Source organism: Kryptolebias marmoratus, linkage group LG12, assembly GCF_001649575.2.
Source record: "Kryptolebias marmoratus isolate JLee-2015 linkage group LG12, ASM164957v2, whole genome shotgun sequence".
Taxonomy (NCBI): Eukaryota; Metazoa; Chordata; class Actinopteri; order Cyprinodontiformes; family Rivulidae; genus Kryptolebias; species Kryptolebias marmoratus.
Window position 1 is genome coordinate 11047034 of NC_051441.1, and position 24325 is coordinate 11071358.

General features: G+C 38.7%; 1 protein-coding gene across 2 annotated transcripts in view; it reads right to left on the minus strand.

The window, feature by feature from the left end:
- si:ch73-374l24.1 (protein kinase C alpha type) overlaps window positions 1–24325 on the minus strand; it is a 101749-nt gene that overhangs the window by 53999 nt on the left and 23425 nt on the right. For both annotated transcript variants that reach the window (XM_017421838.3, XM_017421839.3), the window contains exon 3: window positions 19692–19774. In XM_017421838.3, the coding sequence (XP_017277327.1) occupies window positions 19692–19774 (83 nt within the window). The remainder of the gene's footprint in view (window positions 1–19691; window positions 19775–24325) is intronic.

Here is a 24325-nt window from a genome sequence, read left to right on the forward strand (position 1 = left end):
TCCTTAACAATGTCAATGTTTTTTTGCACCTTTTACAGTGACGGTCACGTTGAACAATAATTTTAGGTGCTGCACCCTTCTGTCTGTGTAATGAAGGGTGGAGCACAGGGTGAAGAGGTCCAACACAGGCACCCAAATATTACAACACTAAGCTCAAAATTTAGAGCAAACAACTTTCATGTCGGTGTATTAAGCTAAGATCATCTTAAGTTGAAAACAAACAATCAGAGTTAGGGATCAGTCTCAGCTACTACCACACCAAATCTTAGCTCAATACCTGCAAAACTGACTGAGTCGGAGCCATTTCTGTGTTAGCTAAGGTCAATTGGCTGTGGCGACCATCTTGAATCAGGTTGATTTCAGTTGCACATGCCAATTCAATCATTCCTTTCACTAAAATCTGTCCCCTGAGTGATGAGATATTTTGCTAACATACAAATAAACAAACACACAGGCAGGCAATTAAATTTTCGCCCGCCCCATACTAACACTAAGCCACCATAGACGAAACTCAGATGTTGCTTCCACCTCCTAAAGTGTTAGAAAACCATCAGATCAAATTCAACCATAATAGCTGACACTAATTAAGATTTTAAAAAAACAAGGCTAATCAGGAAACAGTCTTTTCTTCTTGTTGCATTCAGCTGACAGTTTTGAAATTAAACAAATGCAGCAAATGAAATTGGAGTATTGGGAAATTGTAGAAAATTTTCTTTTTGAAAAAACAATTTGTGTGAACCAGCTGGCAATTTAAAGTAAAAACAATGAATGTCTTGAAGTGAATAACAGGAGTCAGCGTTGTAAGCCTCTGTGTTAACAACACATTCTCGTAAATTTCTGTTTTTTTTTTTTTTATTTGTTTCCCTCGACAAGTATGAAACTCAAGCTATATGTTAATTTAAGATCTGGTTGTAGTTTTAAAAAAAGAAAATGAGCACGCTGTGAAGAGTAAGTCAAGGTGAATGACGCATCAATGAGCAAAAACATTTTCACAGTAAACAAGTCAAGAGGCTGTGACTCACTTTGACAAACGCTAAACTGGCACACAACCCCTCTCAGCCTGATCGGATATCATCGTTTAGGAGGCAGAGGAACATGGATACTTGAAGTGAAGAGAATAAATTTAAAAAAAAACTGACTACACCCACACCACCATCACCACACAGCAGCTCCCTCCTCTCTCCTGTGGTCCCTCCCTGGTGGTGACATTAAACACTGAGCTGCCTCCACCTTCAGACTGAGGAATAGGTCAGCTCCCTGGCTGCCATCTTCCTGCAAAAACACACTGTTTGCCAAGCCACACTCTCACACACACACAGGCCTGAGCAGAGGCAGAGGCTCATACACACAGATGATTGCAAGCATCCACACACACACACCACATAAGTTGTAGGGGCATAAATTATTTATAAAAGCCTCAATGGACAAATTCTATTGAACAACTTGATTAGCTTAAAGTGGTAAATAAGCATTCATTCAAGATTTCAACCTTAATGCATATATAAAACATTTTGTATATGTAGTTTCAAACTTGAATGATTTAAAATGATGTGTTTTTTTTAATCTGCAGAAGGGATATGGAGAACAATAAACACCAAATGTTGCTTTATTAGAAATGATTTGACAGAATAAGGTCTTCACCAGCAGCTGAAGAACAAAGATAAATTTACTGGTATCTTAGCGCGCTTTTTAACATGCCGCAGCTGAACAGCAAACGAACAAGCTGACATCAGGAGTGCCCTTTTCTCCTGACGAGTGTTTGTTTGGTGGCTTCAAAAAATGTAGGAGCAGGACACGGGCTGTGTTTGTTGGCAGCGAGCCTGATGTGGGTTGATGCTTCGTGTTTGTGCCTCCTTTGTGGTGAAACCTCTGACTTTAGAGCTTTTAACAACAAACCGCTGATTCTGTTTTTTATACATTGTTGCTCACAAACAAATTCCTAATTTAGTTTTCGTGACCATTTCTAACACAACCCTGTCAATTTGAAGCCTTGGGAATGGTCTTATGTTGGTTACTGAGACTAATTACTTTACAGCCCCCCAAAAAATTACCACTCACAAACAGGTCTTGTTTAAAACACTTTCAAAAAACCTGACTTTCAATTAATAAACAATACAAAAAAATGAGGCTTAGTGCTAAATTAATAAACCTGCGAGCAGCAGGTGTGTTTAATGCTGCTTTATTAACTCTGCAGTGAGCAGCAAAATGTATTTTCTACATAATAAAACCTAAAGGATAAGTTCACATTTTTTTCTTGGAATATTAGTTGATTCACATGGGTTTAAGCACATTTTCAGTGTCTTTGTTGCTGTTTAGAGTAGTGCTGCTGCAGTTCTCCCCCTGACCTGTAGGTGTTGCTAAAGAGCAAACGATACAGCTAAACATCAGCCAGAAGAGGAGCTGTCCACTGAAAGAAATGAAGAGAGGGAATCTACTCTTTATACACAAACGTAACTACACTGTAACTTTTCTACACACGCCTGTATGTAGAAACAAAACTGATTGCTGACTTTTGATTGTCTAAACGAATTAGATTTCATCAGTTCAAAGCTGTAATAAACCGATGCATCTACATTTAACCCCGAAACTGCATCAGTTCATCTTCACATCCCTACTAAGAGATACTTCTGAATAAACCTGCCTCTGTTATCTCCAGTCTTTATGAGTTTACAGCAGTTATTACACACATTATTCACTGATTGCCTAAGCATATTTGAGAATTATCAAATGACAGTGCGGTGTTGTTCATAAACAGCTGTTAAGTTTTTAAATCGGATTAGGCTCTGAGGTGTACTTCCTTCATGTGAAACACATCCAGAAGCAGCTCTCTGCTGAGGGTGCAGCTTTTATGACTATTCATCTTCTGATGCTCCTCTCAGCAGGGAGCAGAACCTGGCAGCATCATTAGTCTGCCTGCACTAAATGAGCTCCCATTCATTCAGCACTTACACCCATCCGCAAGTGTTTGCGTGTCGGGAATAATTAAAGCCAAAAGAAGCGTCTCAGACGTGAAGCGCGGAGACAAAAGACTCTGCTGTTGTCTGAGTAAAGAGCTGGTAAAGAGCGAACAATTCATCATGTTTTCACTGAGGTTGGTGAAGTCGCCTTGGTTGGCATATGGAGCACAGGCTGGTGATTTTCTGGGATGCAATCAGGCCATGCTGTATTTAGGAAAATACAGGAATAAACGCTGAATTGGGGAAGTCTAGCCTGGTGCAAGACAAGCTTAACCTGAGCTCTTCAGGGAAAAAATAAATAGTTTGTCTTTAAAAAAAAAAAAAAAAAAAGCAGACCAAATTAGGTCAGTGTGAAGAGAACATCAGGTCACAGTAACACAGCATGTCGACCCCAGAGATGTAAACATGTCAGGGAGGGTAAACTCCTCAACAGCTCACCTTTCTGAATAACTCTTTCTATTTCCAAAAAAAAAAAAAAAAACTAACTAAAGCAGCAAGCGAGCTCAGACTGACATTTCTAGGGCAGCTGAGTTTGTGTGTGTGTGTGTTGGTGTGTAATTGTGTGCATACCTGACAGAAAAATGGACTTTCTCTGGACAAAACACATTAGAGGTTGGCTAAAGCTAGCTGACTTTAGCAGAAGTGCCACAACATGCTTATGGTAATTAATGTACGACTTAATTTTAAATACCTTGGCTTTTTTTTTCTTCTTTTTTTCTTCTTTCCCTCTTAACGGAATTTAGCAAAGACAAAAAAAAATCAAAAGCAAAATCATATTCTTTTATTTTTTCAGGAATTTCACAAATTATCTGGCTAGTGGTCAGAATCAGCTGATTTTAGGCAACTGGATCGTTAACTGGGCAGTTTGACACTTAAAAATACAATTTTGGAAAATTTTACCTGATGAAGAAGACTCAGCGTTAGGTATTTGTATTATCTGTAAGGAGCTGACCAATAAAGTCAGAAGAAGCACAAGAAATTGTACTTAAAGGAAACTTGAGGTTATGTCTGCTGCTCACTTTAGGGCTCATATAGAAATTTTAATATTTGCTGCCACTTTAATGATAAACCACAACAACTTCTATAAGAACCTTTCATTCAACCATTTTTCCATCCCTTTCCTTCCCAAAACCATCGTGGACCAATCACACTCTCTCACACATAATTGGGAGCTCACTCTATTCCCAATATGTTCCTGAAGACGCTGCAAAGACCACCTACAATCTGGATGATGTTTTACATCATAGCAGGGATGTCATCCAATCTGAAGGGGCCCTAAAAAGCTATAATCTGTTTTAAAAAATGAATACAGTATTTTGTTTAGTTGGGGGTTTTTTTCTACAAATGTATGTCCAATAAAAAATCTGTATTTATGTTAATTGAAAAGATTTTCAGAGACAGAGAAAAATAGTTCTATAACTTGTTTTGGCAAAAATGTAAGTTTTTCTACTATGAAGATTTTGTAATGAACTCAGTCAAAAGTTCAGATCAACATGAAATTAAAAAAAACGTGTGTCATTATTTATTGGCAGGTCAGAGCCTCCCAAAAGTTGACAATCAGACTCAGCCAAGAAATCTGTGATTGGTTCTTCTCCAATGAGTAAAAATATGATCACATATACTTTTCTGCCAGACGTCATAAATTAGTCATTGTTTTCATATTCTGCCCCCGGGAAAAAAAGAAAAACTGCCTAAATTTGCTCTGAGGAGAGCAAATGATTATAAACATGTGCGTAGTGAGAGTGCAGATGCAGTTGTGAAACAGATGGGCAGGTCGCCCCTACACACACACGCGCGGCCCAACAGGAGGAACACCCCAACACTGGCAATGATACGAGCAAGTCACACATGCATGAGTGTGAACACTGCACTGATGCACATCTTTATCATCATACAGTCAACTCTGTGCAATGTATGCATACATTTACATGTTATTTGGACCCCTCAGGAGGCCACTTTCACAGTCAATATGATTACTGTACATTTCATTTTCAAGTGTCCAGAAAAAGGCCCTCCTACTGTTAATCTAAACCTGGCAGGACTTGAGTTTTTGATGCACATTTTCTTCTATAAAAGTCTTTTCTTCCACTTCTCAAAAATGAACATTTATTTAATCACTCTTTTTTGTCTTTTCTGGGTTTATGTAACAACCCAGAGTAACCTTTTTTTTTTACACTTCCACCTCCTTTTTTTAACCTCTATGTGCTTCCATACATTATTATTACCCCTCCTAAAATGTTGTATTCCCGCTGACCATCCCTCATTACAATCTCTTGCTACTTTTCTTCTTTAAATCAATTTGGGCCTTGGGTGCAGCAGCGTTTTAATCTTTTCCCCTGTGAGGGGAAAAAAAATCACCACATTCCTCCTAATTTAATAAAACCTTGATGGGATCTCAGGCTCACACAGATATTAACAACCTACCTTTTTGTTCCATGATGGCTCAATCATCCCTTTGCTCAGGTTTGGCTTTAATGTCTTCAGCTGTTCGTAATTTTCTCCCCTTTTTTTTCTGCGAGACCTTTAGTTTTTTTTTTAATCAGACTTTGTTACTTTGTGAGAATGACAGGGCAAGCACTTTTCAACACCATTCAACTTCCCCCTTTATTAAAAGGTGGAGATAAATTCTTAAATAATTAACATTTTACAGGAAGGTTAGATGAAAGATTTGCTGATGAATGATTCTAATGTTTAATCTTTTTTCTTTAAAATAAATTAACCTTAATGAGTATCTATTCACATTAAACTATCACATTAAACTGACAAAGTATGTGCAGAGGAGCTGTTTCTCCAATCGACCTCTGACCATAAACAAAATGCTAAACTTAATGATCGTGGCTAACAGCTGTGTGGGCTAAGACGATCCTGAGGATTTATGGTTCTTGCACCCACTGAAATGCATGTATATTTTTTGTTGTTGTTGTTTTTTGCTTATCTCACAATGTTTCTTCTGAATTAGACATCTGTCAATGTTGGCAAGCGGCTAGATTTAATGAGGTGCAGACTACGCACAAATGTATAGTAAACACAAACACCCGTAAACACTCACACACACACTCAGAAAGTGATTACATAATCCCAGAATTGAGCACGTTTTCTTCTGTGCAGCACACACAGGAGGTTGGAAGAGACAGGTGGTGTTGTTTGAAGCAGCAACCGTTTTATCCAGCAATTTGTGTTATTTTTTAAATTTTTTTCATTCTGAATCACAAAATTTCAGAGGAGAATGTGAAAATAAGGTTTGCCTTAAAGCAGCAGCAATGTTACAGTATGCATCAAATTTATGTCAGAGCTGTGATAATAAACATGCTATATTGCTATTTTTTTGTGTGATCTGTTAGAGCTTGGAGTATGTGTTGGATATGACTCTCAGCTACTACCACACTAAATTTTAGCTCAATATCTATAGAATTCAATGAGTTATCGTCATTTTAGTGTACGCTAAAATTGATTAGCTGTGGTGGCCATCTTGGCGGACAGCAACAACAAGTTTATCGTCATTAGCACTGGCAATGCTAACATGAGTGCAGCATCTATTTTTAGCTCCTTGTTAGACCTTTTGTTATCGGTGGCCGCAGTGAAAAGGACTTTTACCGTTGGCTAGTGATGCACACATGACAAATAAAGGTGCACGGCTTCAGGAACTTACAGAAAAGATGAAGAAAGTAAAGCCCACACAGTTATTCCTTTTCTGCAGGTCTGATTTATTTGACAATGTTTCGATCCCAACTGGATCATCGTCAGGTCTATGTTTTTGTGTGGGCTTTGCTTTACACACCTTTGATAATTTTGCACAAAATTTTCCTCCTTTCTCTTTTTACTCAGCGTCTCTGAAGAAGCTTTGTTACATTACAAGTCGGGCTTTGTTTACGTCCTCAATGCATGAGAGCAGTAAGACTTAGTATTATGTTCTGAGGTATGGGGAGAGAAGCATCTAAGCAGCTGGCATTTTTAAGCTACCCTGATGTATACTTTTCACAAAAGTACACATTTCACAGCACAAAAGAAAAAAAAAATAAAATCCATTCTGTGAGTTTATTAGGTATTTTATGGGGCCCTTGGTAGCTTGGGGCCGAAGGCAAATGCCAGCCTCTGCTTCATGTGCACATTCTGTGTTAGTGAAAAGGAATATGTTTTAATATGTGATGAGGTTTTTGGAGTTTAGGCAGTTCTTAAACTGCCTAAAGGGCATAACAGATTTTTTTTTTTTGTCTGTTGTGTTAGAAAGATATCTCAAAAACGACAATAAGAAATGGTAGTAGAAAAAAAAACCCAACCTTTACTTTGTAACAGAAGTCACAAAAACTAGCTCACATCCTATCAGATTTAAATCCTAAAAATTGTTTTAATAAATATATTTATTTTCCCAAATACACATCAGATTTTTAGAATGAGATACATCTCAAAAGGTTGATAGTTTGATCCCTGGTCTTGACAGCAAATCAGTCCTAATAAAATCATAGATAAACTGAGTAAATGTAAAATTCATTTTGCATTAACTTCTCTTCATTGTTAATAATTCTTTTATATACAAGTCGACATCCTGATATCATGCAGTAGACACACAAATATATCTATATGCCCTCATCCATGAATGTTCTGTTCCAGTAGCCCACTTCTCATCAGAATGTCCTGGTTCCGCATCATCTGATGCAGATTTTGTTAATCTGAACCAGCATGGCTTCATTTCTATCTCTCACTCATTATGTAACAGAGATTGCTGGTAGGCTAGCGCCAGGATTTAAACCCTGAACCCCTGATCTTTCAACACTAAAGTCATGTGACTTAACCACTGCACCAACTCCCAGCTCCATAGTTCCCACATCCTTCTCATATAGCCTCTCTCTCTGGGCTTGCTTGTATAGCAGCATTCCAACAGTGTTGAATTCTCAAGTGGTGCCAGTGGTCGTCGGAGCACTCAGTGGCCCCCAAACAGATCCCAGGAACAACCTCAGAGATCTCTGTCCAGAAGAGTGCAGTCCTAGGAACAGCTAAGATAATGCACAAAACCCTCGGGCTCCCAGACCCCTCTGGTAGAGGACACAAGCTTGAATTGAAGTGGAACTGTGAGCTGTGTGTTTTTATATATATTTATATTTATATATAGTTGCATACAGTATTTTCAGCTGCACAACCAGCAAGTAAACTTTGACATGAAAGTAATAGTTCAAAACAGAATAAATAGACACACAAAATGAGAACATTAACCATAACATTCAGCTGAGAAAAACAATATATTACAGCTAATCTGTTCATTTACGAGAGATATTCAGACTAATAACTCTCATCCCTCTTGCCCAAAGTGTTAAAATTAAACACTTTAATTATCCAACTCAGTTCAACATTTTTAAACAGAAAGCTACCAATATTATAACTCCTGTATCTACAGAAGTGTGTAATATAAATGCACTTTCATTATAAATAAATTATGAAAGTTCTTTATTACAAATTAAACTTTTGAGGTGACATTTAAACCAGCCGTCAGATTAGAGACAGATGTTCTCCATAATTCTCTGAAAACAGCTCAGTTTTGTCAGTGGCTGTATTCGTACACTGTCAGAGTGAGCATCTGTGACAACTGCTCACAATTATTTCCATGCAGGTCAATAACAATGACAGATTGTTAATAATAAAAATCATATTAGTTGCAAACCAACCTGCAAGCATTACAAACTGGCTCGTAAAACAGACTGCTTGCTGCGAGAGGCAAAGAGCCGTTTTATTGCCCCACTGGCTCAGGCCTTTCAAATTGTGCTGCACCCGCTGCTGCACAGAACCCGGGCTGCTGCAACCGAGGCAGGAGTCAGCTGGTAGACCTGCAAATGTCTCGTTAGGTGGGTTCTGCTAAAGTGGAGATTATTGTAGGAGCAAACTGATCGGCAGAGAGACTCCATGTAAAGAGGAGACTGTCGCGTCACATTTACATCTGCACCATTTAGGTGCAGCGTGTGGATCTGCGCACCCCAAAACAAAATGTGACCCCCCGTGACCAGACTTTGATTTCCACTCAGACACAGTTTTCATTACTTTTCCAGCCTTTGGACAGCAGGTGTTGAGCAGAGCGTGCCAAATAAACCCAAATTTTCTTTAACTAAGCAAAACATCGGGTGACGTAATTAGGCATGGATCTCGTAAATAACAGATTGCAAATTTGATATCTGTAATTAAATCACCAGCATTTGCAGTCGCTCACATTCCCCAGCTGCTCGAGCATCTGGGATTACGAAGCCCATTAATTTCTGATCATTTAAAAATGAGCATTCACACAGATCATACGAACATCACAGCATCAGAGAAGACAATGCAAAGTAAAATGCAACACTGCTACAAATATAAACTGATAGACAGCTGCCTTGACCCAAATCATCAGTATTTGCCTTTCAATAACTTGAAATAAAAACAGACTTAGATGAAAAGTAAAATTAATCAATAAATAATAAAAAAAACTAGCTTTTCTTGAAAAAATGCATAAACTGTCAGCTAAAACCACTTTAAATTTTTGTACAATATCTGTAAAAATCACTAAGGTATAGTCATTTCTGAGTAGGCTAAGGTCGATTAGCCATGACGGCCATCTTGAGTTAGGTTAACTCTAAAAGTCAGTCAGTTGCAGATGGACAGTCAATAATCATTTTCTGAGAATTTCATTGAAATCTCTCCAGTGGATCATGAGATATTTTGCTAACAAACTGGCTGAGTTGTATCTATTTTTGTGTTTTCTAAAGTCATTTGGCTGTGGAGGCCATCTTGAATTATGTTGACTCCAAAAGTTAATCAGCTGTAGATGTACATCCAATGATTACTTCCTGAAAGTTTAATTAAAATTCGTCCAGGGGTTCGTGAGATATTTTGCTGACAGACACATGAACACACACACACACACACGCACACAGGCTAAAACCTTATCGCCCACCTTAATCAAATTCAAATTCTGAGCACCAGTCACTACAGTATTAATAAAAAAAGCTGTGTGTTTCTGTCACCGAACATAATCTGAATTACCAGAGTCTGCGTCAGAACGGGACATCTGGTCAGCCTAAAGTGATGTTGCTTCCTGCTGAGCACACAGGCTGACAGATTGAGATTTTTTTTTCGACTGAACAGGACCCTCGTGTCCACAGCTCCTGTGTGTTGTGGCCTCGCATAATATAATATCTGCAGCCCAAAGAGGCAATGCGATTCTCTGGAATAATATCTCCCAGACAGACTTCTGACTGACCTGCTCTACCTTCAGACTGCTGCTGATTTCATTCTTATCAGCGTCTGTGCCTGTGCTGTGTTGATGCACGGAGAGTAGCTCGACTCTCGAGGCTATAATCTGCTCCCTGTGCACTTCTGAATTAACATATAGAGTGATCTGTAGGTTGTGTAATATGCACACTGTATAGGCACGTCATATAACTATCACAGCTGCTGCTGCAGGTCAGACCAGCGTCCAAGATGGTAATAGCTCAACGCTGGGAGGCTAATGGTTCGAGATGCTCCTGAGATAGAAGTTAGTGTCCGCCACAGCAGGAGAGCCTGTGGCGACCAGGACGGTTCTTAAACGCTGATGTATGTGCAGGAAAATAAGGCCTAAAGTCACCTGGAACTAAGTCTGAATGTGAGGTGTGAAGCTTTATATTCAAGCATTAAACGGCAAATATAAAATCAGCAAGGTAAGGGGAGAAAGAGGGAAGGTGTCCGGTAAGTGTTTCAGGACAGAAGCTGCTGCTTTTCAGAATAAGAAAACAGCAAGAAGCTGTCGGCTGTCACAGCTGCCAGCCGCAGGAGGAGGAGAAGGAAGGAACAAGGGATTTACCATGTTTCAGCTCAACAACTGTCAGGGTGTCGCCCTGATGCAGAAACTCAGCTCTGTTCCTCCAAGTCAGGGAGAAACTCGGGCTGTTTACAGGTAGACAGTGAGGGAGCAAGAAATGGTAGCCATCTTGGTTTTCTGCTTTGTTTCTCTTTTCTGAAATCACAAGTTCCTGAACTTGAAGTGATAGTTCATATGTTTTGAAGTGGGGTTTAGTGGAAAGGTTGTGAACAGTCAATAGCTTACCTGCTGTAAATAGCTCAGTTTGGAGAAACAAACTTTAACTTTGACAAAGTTTAACTTCGTCAAAATATTATATAAAAATATATTTCAGCCAGAGGTACTCCAGGCTGCAACAGATGTGCTGTTCCTAAAGCTAGCTGAACTTCAAGTAACCATAGAATTTCATGAAATTAACCACGTAAAGGGAAACTGATACTGATTTATAGATTCATAAAGTAGCATTAGCATATACAATATATTGAGTTTATCTTGTAGTGATATAATGTACCTTGGAATAATGTTATTACTATCTTAGTACTACACAAGCACTCATATTTTTGAATTTTCCTTTTGTTCTTTGGTTATCTTGCTACTAGTCTTATGCAGTGAAGTACCTGGATACTATCTATCTATCTATCTATCTATCTATCTATCTATCTATCTATCTATCTATCTATCTATCTATCTATCTATCTATCTATCTAGCTAGCTAGCTAGCTATCTAGCTAGCTAGCTATCTAGCTATCTATCTATCTATCTATAGTTGTTTTAAGACTGCAGCATTAACTGTTAGATAGTTACCTTACTTTTTTTAGAATAATGAATAACAATTTCCAACAAATCATGGACTTTTTAAAAATTATTATTCACATCTACAATACGGTGCAGAAGAAAATGTTTCTATCAGTACAGACATGAAGAAAGCAACCAATAAAAATACTTTTCGCTGAACTAATCCCAACCTCTGCTTGCTCTTTTTCTCAGAAATATCCACATTTCCACTCGAGCCAGTGGCTAATGATGCCTCTCACTCTCGCCTCATCACTCCGGCTGAGCCAACAGTGTAGGTTTCAGCAGAGTCAGGGAGTCAACAGGCCCGAGCGCTGATGACTTGCCGTAATGAGGAACAGAGGGTGGAGGGTGGCTGTTGCAGTTTATGTAGACACTCGCTTAATGAGGGGTTCGCTGGTCTCACCTGTACGAGTGGGCCTGCTTCCTAGTTATATCCTGTCAGGGCAGAATTAATGGAAGGGAGCACATACATTAGATTGTAAAGCTGAGTGAGTCACTGCAGTTTTGACTGTGTAGCTTACAGCAACAGTAGGGATTAAAGACTACTTGGTAAAGCAACACATAGTTGCTGACAGCTTTAGTTAAATGTTTTGCCTGCTGTGCTTTCTCCAGTTGAAGGAAAGTTATGGAATGAAACTTAGTTCATCTGTAAAAGTGACTTGAGACACCTGTAACCACACTGGAATGTGGCAGTCATGTCACTGTTGTAAACAAAAGTCAAACAGTGACATGATTAATTTGCTTTTTAATTTCTCTTCTTGGATCTTGAAAAAAAAAAAAAACAACAACAAAGAACAATAACTAAAGTAGCACAATATCTTCTTCTTAAGGTAGCTGGCTATGGCAGCCATCTTGATTTGGGCATATGTACATCTAGGGGTGGCTGACATAGTGAAAATATCATCACAGTTTTTTTTACAGTAACATAACAATCAGGATTTTATCACGATTTGTACACTGAGTTTAAACCAAGCTGTTTTCCAATGTAAAAACAGACCTAGAAGGAAATATTTACTGCATGTAACGAGCATTTAGGCCAAATATTATTTCTGAACAGGTTTTCATCGGCTCTAAAAATTCAGTTTTAGACAATACTCAAGGCTTATTTTGAATACATACAAAAAATATATAATTTCTTTTTATAAACTAATGAAATTCTGCAAGCTACTACTGTATTACTCAACACAGTCATTTTAGGTTTAAGTCTTCTTTCTTTAAATTTAAATATTCATTTATATTTACAAAGAATATAGGCCAAAATGAAGATAGCACTTGTTAATATTAATTTTCGGAATAAGAAGGAAGTGTTTTTATTTGAAAAACAAGGTGCTTAAGTTGTGATTCTAGTTTGACAGCAAAAAAATAGGATGCTGGAGGCATGTTTTTGTTGTTTTGTTGTTGTTTCTGTAATGAATCAAAGTCATTATATAAAGCGTTTAGTTTGAGATATCAGTGGCATAAAACAAAATTTCTACAACACTGCACAAGTTAGCGTTGTGTAATTCTAAATTTCTTAGTGCCATCAGCCAAATCCATAAACGACATCAAATAAAAAGACAACAGAGAATTTTAAAAAATCAATCTTTTTAAAAAAGTTAAGCCTTTATAAACGTGTAATCTGGTTGTTCAAATGACACTGCATGAATTAGTTTCCTTTATTCACTGATTCTAGAGGGCTTTTTGATAATAAAGCACTATTAGGAGAGACGCTTCAGCACGCTCAGTGAGAAGAAGAAAGAAAAGGAGACAACGCTTTTCACTTCAGCCATAACGTAAATCTCTCTGTCTTTTCCATGTCATTCCGTGAGAGGATCCAAGCATCTGTCGGACAGATGACGCCATTCACAGATTGAGGCTGGCGTGAGGGTCACTCTCCACCCACAGTGCAAAAGAGCACTGTGTGTGTGTGTGTGTGTATGTGTGTGTTTCCAAGCCCAAAGCCAGATTCAGAGTCATGACACCACACACACTGATTCAGAAAGCTGAGGGGCAGTGATGCAGGATGGCGATACAGAGGGATTGGTAGGCTTTAGTGAATCATCATCTCAGTTTGAGGACATCGAACCGAGAGACGTCTCCTCTCCCAGCGGAGATATATACTACTGCCTCGGTGTGCGACTGCTAAGCATGAACACCGGTAATGTGGAAAAAGTGCGGTCGACATTTCAGTTCAGTGGAGAGAAGATGAACCGATGTCCGTGAGGCATCAAGGTAACGGTGAAACATTATTTTTAATGTTTTACGCAAAATTGTGGAGAATTTGAAATGGTGAAGAAAGTGGAAAAATTGGAGAATGAAACAATAATTGGTTTTAGGGAGGAAAAAACTCTTTAGTATCATTGGGAAAGGAGTTTGATTTGACATAAGATCATTATGAACAAATCAAAGGCTTTGTTTGACAAAATGCATTTCACAATTTTGAAAGAAGGAATTTTCCATTAAATGTTTTTTGCAACGAATAAAAACTCCCCAAGTCGAGAACTTAACTTGTTATAAAAAAAACTGACAAATAAGAGATTTCTAAATGTAAAAGCAAAAGGATGAAATTAAACCTAATCTTGATAAAAAAAATTGTTGAAGGATTGGGTCAGGTTTTACCCAGGTACTCGCATGCAGCCTTCTGCTCTGAAAGCATCTTTTGTTTGTGGTTTTCGTAAATAAATTTGCTGGCCGTGAAAGAGAGCTGACTGTTCAGTGGTGCGTGGAAAGGGTTTGACTGAGCAAAACTGTCCATTACTGGGAAACTTAAATGAGATCAAGCGCTTTGTATAATTTAAGGAGCTGCTGGTGAATCCCGTGTCTTCATCTGGAATTCAAAGAGGTTCATCCCCAAAAGACCTCCACACTTACTCTGAGGCAAAGCGGATAATTGGCATAATAACAGGCACACCAAAATTCACAATGGGTGCAATGTGAGTGTTAGTGAGATAAAAGACAGAGAGTAATAGATAGGCAGACTGACAGACGGAGCTGAGGCGATGAATGACAGGACTGAACCCAGGAGGGTTACAGAAAACGAGTAATGGAGGGCAAGAAGAAAGACGGTTAGAGCAGGAACCGAGACAAAGCAATTTCTTTTAAAAGTGTTGGTAAACAAAAGACATTAAAACCAGCTGTACTAAACCTCTTTAATGTCTCTTTTCTAAGAACTAATGGACTTTCTATTTTAAATTTAACGAGGAAAACCTAAAATCCTTAGCGGGGAGGTGAAGAACTAACGGTGTAGCGTCGCTGCAGTTAATCAAGACTTTAACACATCGCACTGATTTTGAACACAGTTCTTGATTTGTGTTTGCAAGACAATATTATTGTGGATGTGTGCCACCTAATTGGCTTAGCGAGTGGAAATTCATTCGCCGTGCTTCCAGTGTGGCGAAGCTGAGGAGCAAGAACACCAGAGCCTAATTGGCCTTTTGTGTTTGGCATCACAGGGCAGCGATGAATAAAGCACTTCTAATGTGACAGTATATTCACACACACACGGTACCCATGGAGAGGAGAGCAGAGTCGGGATGAACAAAAACACTGAACCCTAAAGAACCACAGATACCAAACCTGAACAAAAATCTGGATCTGATGGTGTCGGCCGGACTGGAGGGGAAGAGATGTGTGAATAAAAACTGTGGACACAGACTGGCCAGTATAAAAAAATGGATGTAATGGAATAATGCAAAACTGAAATGTTTCTACAGTGCCTCGAAAAAGTATTCATACCCTCTTGAACTTTTTCACATTCTGTGATGTTACAACCACAAACTTCAATGCAATTTACTGGGATTTTATGTGACATCAACAAAAAGTAGGAAAGGAAAATGAAACATGCTTTTAATTTTTTTTTCCAACTAAACCTTTTTTAAAAATTGTGGTATAGAGGGATTATCAGGCAACGTCACTCTACGTCACTTCCGGCACCAATGCGCATGTCGCCTGCAGAAAGAGCCGCTAACATGTCTTGTTGTGCTGTCGGTTGCACGAACCGTTTTGATAAAAACAATAAAACGCGCAAGTTTTACCGAATCCCATCAACTCGCACCCCTTTCAAGGCAAACAAGAGACGTCTTTGGTTGCAAGCCATCAGAAGAAGCGATTGGAACGAGCAGATGATTAAAAATGCATCAATCTGCAGCGATCACTTTATATCAGGTAAGTGTTATCTATAAAAAAGCTAAACGGCATCGCTGGTTTTACAAACAATGGTTTTACATACAATTATTAAGTATTACATATATAAACGTGATTAATGAATCGTACAAAACACATTGGAGCATAACTAGCATACAAGCTAATGTACCTTGATTCAGTCTTATCAAGTTGCAACTCATCAGGTCAGCCATAAGTTTTATCATTAACATCATCACGTTGTCTGGTCTAAACTTCTCTGTGTGTGCTGTCTTTTCAATTGATTGACTAGTGTCTGTAATAAAGGTTGATGATGATGATGATGATGATGATTGCGTCAATACATTATTTGTACAGGAGAGGCATCAGACGACATCGACAGCCCTGACTTTGTCCCGTCTATCTTTCCATACTCAATCCAGCCCGGCAAAGACGGTGTTGCAAAACTGGAGCGGTAAGTATCACATCTGTGTGCTTGATTGTTGTCTGATTACAAGCATGATTCCACATAGTATTATTGGAAGTGCAAAGAAAAAATATTGATATATTGTAGCTATATAGGTTACCCGGGTTAAAGGTCAGAGCATGTAGTTTTTATTAGACATCTCATATGGAGAGTTGGGATGACTGAGCATGTGATTTGTATGGACTTGAATTCAGGAGATAACAGCTGTGGAACTGTTTTGTTTTTTGGGTTTTTTTTGCACTAAATGATTGTTCTCTCCTGTGTGTTTCAGATATAAGAGAAAAAGAAGAAGGGATGCAACTCCCAGCAGGTGTCCAGAAGATGGACATCAGTGTACACCCTCTTCCATCTCTCCAACTGAGTGTGGAATAGAGGCTGGTGCTGATCTATATAATGGTATGAAACCTTATTACTAACCTGACCAAGACGGCCTGCAAACTCATTTGGATTTTTATAAAGGGACGTAGATCTGTGTGTTCCTAAATGTTAACATATTAATTATTGCAGAATAGAATAGTCACTAGTGGGATTAATCAGTTAGCAATGTTCATATTTGTTGCGAACAGGTATTTGCCCACAGTGTGACTGATCACCCAGAATGTAACCATTTGTTTTTTGTAAAGATAAGAATGTAAAATTTGTATTTATTTTTCAGAAGGTATGGTCCCAAAGACTGTCCATGATGACCTCCAGCTGAAGTACAGCCAACTTCATACAGAGTGTGATAACCTGCGTGAGGACATCAACAAACTGAAAACAGAGAATGAACAATTAAAAGAAATGCTCGGGACTGCTCAGTTCTCTTTTGCGTCACTGAAGTGTAAAGCAGCACAGGTGCTGTTTTTCACANTGAGAAAAAAAAAAAACAATATAGCCTAATTTGTTTGGTGATAAAACTACATATGTGCAATGCTCAATAACTGCAGCAAATTAGCTGTGACATGTTTATAACAATATGAGGTTACATAGCAGTGGAAAGCAACTTATAATAATAATAATAATAATAATAATAATAATAATTTTGTTGTATTATTCATCGACATACCCAGCCATACAGGTGCAGTTTGCGGTCAGGATGCAGTTATTTTTCTTGTTCACAACCACCCAGACTTTATACATTTCGGTCCTCTTCCCTTGTCTTTGACTTGGCAGCACTTCAGTCTTCAGGGCCACGAAGTTTTCTATGTTGTAATCGTGAAATAGTATGTCCTGAACATGGTTGTCTGTTACATAGCAGTAGGCATCCAGTGTCTTGTAGGACTTCAGGCTCTCCCGGGAATAAACACTTGGTGTCTCGATCAGGTAGGAATGAATGTCCGGCCACTGAATTTTGGGCCATTTTTTCTCGTCATTTATCCACTCACCTGCATGTAACGCGTATGGGTCATTAAGACGTATTCCATTAACTAGTGTTAATTTAGCAGCATAACTTATTTTATCACTAGGTGATAAACTGTTGTAGTACGCTGACAACATCGCTAGCTAACACATCGCAACTGCTAAATAACCGCGTATAATCACAACATTCGACCAGACGCTTTAAAGGACCCGGCACTTTTTGCAGTCAAGATGCGCGCGCATCCGCCGTGTTGATAAACAAATAATCCCTCTATAATATACTAATCCTGAGGGGTCACATCACTGTCACAATAATATTATTTTTCCTTTAAATAAGAACAAAAAAATAGATAGTGCTGGTTTTTACTCTTCGCTTTTCTCATGATCAGGAAAATAAAAGTAATAAAAATAATTTTCTCAAAGTTCTGGAAAGGTTATGCAAATTTGAAGTCTTTTCAAATTCTAAATGGAAACAGCAGCTCATTACAGAGCCTTCCAAGTGCCCGGTGTAGAAATAAAAGCACAGGTGGGAGAAATCAGTTCCCTCAGTTTAGGAAAACATGCACAGATTTGCTAATGAAATTTATTCTGTCAGGGGATGGAAAATAATATTTATTTTTAGGTTCAGTGAAGTTGGATGTTGGACAGATATCAACTTTTAAGATTAATAGCTTCTAAACAAATTGTTAATTTACAAACTTTGCAAATTGTAGTAAAGTATACTGTGTGCTACAACTTAATTTGAATCAGTCTGGAGCCACAACTGGGTAGGAACTGTCTACAAAGGTCAAAACAAACATGGATAAAAATTCTCAAAATTTACATAAAAGTATATGTTTCTAATTTACGTCTTAGAATGCCATAAACAGGAAACATAACTGTGTGATACATGAAAACAAGTCTCTAAACTCTGTTTCTCTGCTGGTGTCTTTTGTTTCCCTGTTTAGACTCGTTATTCGTAACGAAAGCACAGTTCAACACAACACCTGCTGCAAACAGACACACTTGTTGCAAATTCAAATGGACATTGTTAAGCAGTTTCCTAGACTTAGGGAAAAAGAGTAAATTTGTGCCTACAGTTTAAGGTGGTATCTCACTAGAATGCATTTTCCTTGTGTGAGTAGCAGAGATACAAAGTCCCAATGTTTGAGTTTTGAACATGTTCAGAAACATTGTGTGGCAACCTTTCTCTTGAATTAGTCACAGAGTCGTGTCGTTGTGAACATCTGTTCACCTCAAACCTACCTGAAGAGTGCTCAAGACCCTACTGATAATAAACATTATCTATTGAAAAACTGGTCCAGATCCATCTGTCTTCATTCCAAAAGTGTACTCCAGTAGATTAAATCAAATGTTGGGGATGCTGTCGGAGTGGGTACAAAACAAGCAGAGGTGGGTTTGATGTGGGCGTACTGTAGGTGACAACAAAATAATGTGCACAACCAAGCTTACAGTTTTGCAAGGTGTGCATATGCAAATAGGTCATGGTTTTCAAAAACTGGCCAAAAAAAATAAATAAAATGCAGCCATGCAGCTTGCTGGTCACTTGGTCATAAACACTCATATTTCAGTAAGACTGCAACAACAAATTTGCCTATTTTCTCTCAGTTTTGAGTCACCAACTAGTCTCCAACAGTCACAGCTCAATGAATTACCACCTTCACTAAATTGAGGCAAACAGATTTTCCTGATCTCTACTTTTATATCCGCTCTGCTGCCATTTTTACAGAAAACTCGTTGCAACAGGAGTTGCCATTTGACCAGCTTTCTCTTAACTTCCCCACTTTAAAAATGCATCAAATGAACCTGGCGGTCTCTGGGAAATCTGCTTTTCTCTTCTGAGAGCAGCCTCATCCCCATTTATCACGGAGCGGCTGTGGTTCAGGGGAAGAGCAGTCTTTGGCCACTTGGGAGGTTTTAAGTCTGATTTCAGCTTGCACCACCACATGCTTGAACAAAACACTGCATCCCATCCATCTCCCAATCTGCACATCAGTGAGTGAGTGTGTGGGAATGGGTGAATGCAGCGTGTAGTGAAAAAGCACACTGAGTGTTCAGAGAAACCACAATAACCCATATACATGCAGCCCATTTACCTGAAACATTCTTCAACCTTTAGGACATCTCCACCAGGCTGTTGTTTGTCTTATATCACAGAGTTACTGCATCGAGACATTTAACAGCTGAGTTACAAGTGTAAACCTAAAATTTAACTTACATCTGTGTCGGGACCTTTGTCGGCTCCAGGACAGGAGAAGCTGACGAACTCATGGCACCGTTTGTGGACCACAAAACAGCACACTGGGAAAAAAAAGAATAAATAAATAATCAGAGAAAAAGAAAGATGAGACTTTACACAGGATACATGGTCATAACATGAATTCAGTCACTATATCTTCAGCTTCATAGGGGAAAATATTTCAACACACACTTATATGCACACAAAGTTTGGTATTCTTTTTGTTTTATGCAAAGTGTTGGGCAAACCGTGTAGTTGCAGAAGGAGAAACGGTTAGAGAAAAGCAGTAGGAAGGAGAATGTGCAAGTAGATTATCATCAATCAAGCTCAAAGTGAGTTTGGCAAGCTGGTCTTCTATAGACACACCAACAAACACATGCACATGTGCACCCACACACACCCACACAAAAATGGCAGTATGTTATACGATGTGTTCTGCAAGCATTGGCTCTTTCCAATCTGCTGAGGTTAATGCCAGTTGTGTTATTGTCTCCCGCTGAACTGGGGTCTGTCTGTACCAAAGTGCCACTCGGCGTGACATGGCTAACACGGCACCTGACTCTGCTTTCTTGTCAGCAACTGTGACATTTTACATTTGGACGATGCTACGGATCCAGAGGGAAGAGCTAAAAAAATAAAAAGAGAGAAAGAAATCATGGACATCTGTGACAGCCTGCACACAAGCTGACTGTATTTTTCTCTGCCATTCTTTGAAACTTGTCATTCTTTTCTTCTCTTCCAATCTCACACGATCTGTTTGCTTCGCTCATTGTCAGCCTGCCTGCCCGTCCGTGTGTACTTTTGCGTTCTCGCACCATCATATACGTGTGTTGTTATTGTTTGTGTGTGTGTGTGTGTGTGTGTGTTTCACTTTGCCAGCTAAGTTTCAGTTGCCAGACAATCTGATGGGGCAATGATGAAACAACAGAAAATAGTTTACAGACAAGTCCAAGAAACAGCAGGGGTTTCCACCGTTTGGAAAAAAGAAAGTGTCTTCAGAATGGAACTGGATGGAGAAATTCTTGTAGAGCTGAGCCAGCGACAGCATAGAGTTAAAACTCTTGTTTTAATAAATACAGAACAGGTATGAGGGGGGATAAAATCTTCAGCAAAACTGTCAACGGCAGAAATTTCATTCAGCTCTGAAATCCCTATCTTTGTTGTTTTCATGATGTACACTGCACAGGCTGGGATCGGTGCATAATCTCTGTGCAAGGCATTTGAGTCCCAGCAGGTATTTTAACATTTATGACTTTGAACAAAAATTTAATTATCAGCTCTCACAGTAAGAGTCACTAGCCTCTCAGTTCCACCAAACTGGCAGACCTCTCCAAGTTAAAATAGTGGATTTGCGACTTAATATTTTAGCGAAATAAACTCTCAGCTTCCATACTGATCATCTGTAATTCACTGTGGTTGGGGGAGAAAGAAGAGTGTAAGTTTAAGTGTAAGAACCAAAGGTAGTCAAAGGAACAAAACTTCTGGTGGAACAGATGTTCCTGATCATTTCGTCACAACGAGGCTTCAAAGCTCAAATAGAAACTACCACTCATCACGCTGTAGAAAAGTGCCAGATTTGGTGCAAATACTGCTCTTCTTCTTTTCTTCTGTAGCTTTTCCTGTTTTTTTTGTCAGTATGCTGAGGCCCAGTCATCAGCAAACAAATTTTGCCAGAACTTTCCAAGTCTTTATAAACTGATATTAAATCAGCCACACGAGTAGTACTGTCCAACTTTTAGCATCTGAACATTTTGCTGTGCTGTTTTTATGCACAAAATAAAGCATAATATGCTATTATCAACTTGTTAATCTTAGCTAGCCTGGTCAGTGTGCAAATCCTACTTTGTTATCCAACTTGGAAAGGAAGTACAGCACTCTCCCACTGATGTGTGATTTCATTTCAAAGCCATTCCAACTTTTAAGGCAAATGAAACAGAATCAGACCACATAATTCCTACAGAAATCTTGTTCTTTACATTATTGGAACCTTTTAGTAATTCACACAGACAAAGCAGACATAAATTAGCCCTGCGTTGGTGGACTGGAGTCACAAAAATCAGCAGGGTGACAACAGCGTCGTTGAGAAGAACGGTGTGGTGCTGCTTCCTGTTCAATCATACACACCAGTTTGGCTTCGTAGCGTTGGTCGCTGCCAGCTCAGAAATAGATCTGTTGTGAATTAACTTTGATCCCCAATTCCACTTTTAGACTTTCACACATGCTCGACCCTGATGTACAACAACGATGCATCCAGCTCTGCTTCAAAGCATCGTATTAAAAGGTCCAAAGACAACCAGAGGCTGAAGGAACACCTAATAAATGAACTGCGACTATTTCTTCACTTCACACAAAGGTTAAATCAGTCAATTAGAACCAGAATTTAAATTTTTCAATTTACCCGAAACCTTCAGACTTTCTGTCCTCCCACCCCACATTCTGCTAACCTAACTTTACTTACTTCATTTCAGTCAGATGTGTTTTTATTCTCTGTCAGTATTACAAATCTGAGTTTTCTTCCCGACAACCTACTTTAATATGTGAATAATAATATAATATGTGGTTCCTTCCCTCCCTCGGCCCATCACGAAGCTCACACCCTCACAGCCCACCCGTCCATCCCTGCCTTCGGTTTGTGGATGTTTCTGTAAACGAGCTGAGTGAACTGAGGCGACACTGATCTCAGTTCAGAGGTGAACGAAGATGAATGCAGTGAAAGAAGTAAATCGAGCTTTAGAGCAGAGCGTGTTTGTGTTTGTGTGTGTCAGGGATGCTTATCTGAGATAGAGACAGTGTTTTTCTGTGGCTATAATCCCTGGCATCAACTTTAGGTGCCTAAATGTACAATACAACACATAAACTCAAAAGCTTCCTTGAAGGAACAGTTCAAATGTTTTGAAGCAACGTTTTAAGGAAAGGTTATGAACACCTAATATCGTTTGTATAGGCAATTCATTTTGGTCCCACTCGAGTTGCACGCAAGCTTGTCAATTTAAACAAAAATAAACTTTATTTCTTCAAACTGTGGTTGTTCAAAGAGCTATCTCCAGGTAAGCTATTATGAACCTAACTTCAAAAGATCTGAACTAAACCTTTAAGTCCGAGCCAATATGCTGCAATAATAATAACAAGGAGACTCTGAGTTTATGAAAGATTGCAAGCGTCCCATAAAAATAAAAAATAAAAAACACCATAATCTTGCTCTTATTCTCTACAGTTGAATGCAACAGATTTCTGTTTATGTGATCTTATATGAACGAAAGTACAATAGACTTTTAAAAAGGCAGCTTTAATCCTCAGGCTGTAAGGCAGCAAAATTCCCCGAAACATCCATCTGGACAAGATAAAATATAAATGAAACAACAAATAAAAATATCTGATGTTTCGTAGCTGTAGGGCAGCTCAAGAATCTCACAGATCTAGAGGCCTTTAGCAGGATAAACGAACAAATTTATTCCACACACGAACAGAAAAACTTGTGAAAAGTGCTCACAAGTGGTGACACTTTCAAAAGGGAATATTCAGAAAGCTGTTATTAAAAAATACTTTGATATGATCTTTGACATATTTATGCTTTTGGGAAGAATCTTTTTTTATTGATGTATCCATTCATAATAACAAAACCTTGACCGTTTCCTTTTCCAGCACATGACAAGAGAAAATAAAAAAGTTGTTTGCATTAATTTGCTGAAAAGAGCAAAGGTTTTTTTTAATTTTTCAGGATCTGACAGCGGAAAGAAGTGTACTTTTCTCCAGAGGGTTTTGTTCTCGCAGCGAAAGTTATGAGAAGCAGAAAAAGCAGAGGTGATGACACCGTGGTAAGCTGTATTGTCAGGAAAATTATGATTAATTACTGTACTTTGTTTCTTCTGCTTAATTGCACAAGCACAGAGATAAAGGGCTTTGACAATATAGAGCAGCTTACATAACCTAAATACATTATTTTTATTGGGTGGGCAAAATACAGAAAGTACATTAAACCTTATGTTTAAATGTATAATTAGTGGCTTACAGTAGTTGGATCATTCTCACACACATCATCACAATTTTATCTTCTCCCCACTATGCCTCTCACATGTAATATTTAGTTTTCTGAAAAGCTGATAATCAGCGAAGTCACTAATAATAGAAATATGTTGTATTTGAAGAATTGAAGAGGAACAGTCGATCCAGAGTGCATCTGCACACAAAAAGAGGAGAAGCTTTGATCTGAGATCCACAGGAGAGGTGAAGTGAATGAAACCTTGGATGAAAAGGCAGAGAAAAAGATGGGAAACAAATCCACACAGGTGTAGCAAGAAATGGATGTTTCTGTGTCCAGAATTTGTTGTTATTCTGCTCAAACAACCACAACAATCTGTCCTTGTTTATGGCATTTTGGGGCAACACTTTTGTCACCATTGTGCACGTGCTCCTCACGGCGCACACTTTATTTAAACACAAAGAAAAGTATTCACCCAACCAGGTGGGTGACTGTGCAAAATGCTCTACACCCCACCCCATTTTGTTCTTTCTGATGCAGGTTTTTCTGTCATTTAAAGGCAAGAAAAATGGCAGGGGGGGAGCAGAGGAGAGGCGCGGTGAGTGAGGCGCATTGTCCTCTCCTGGTTATTTTT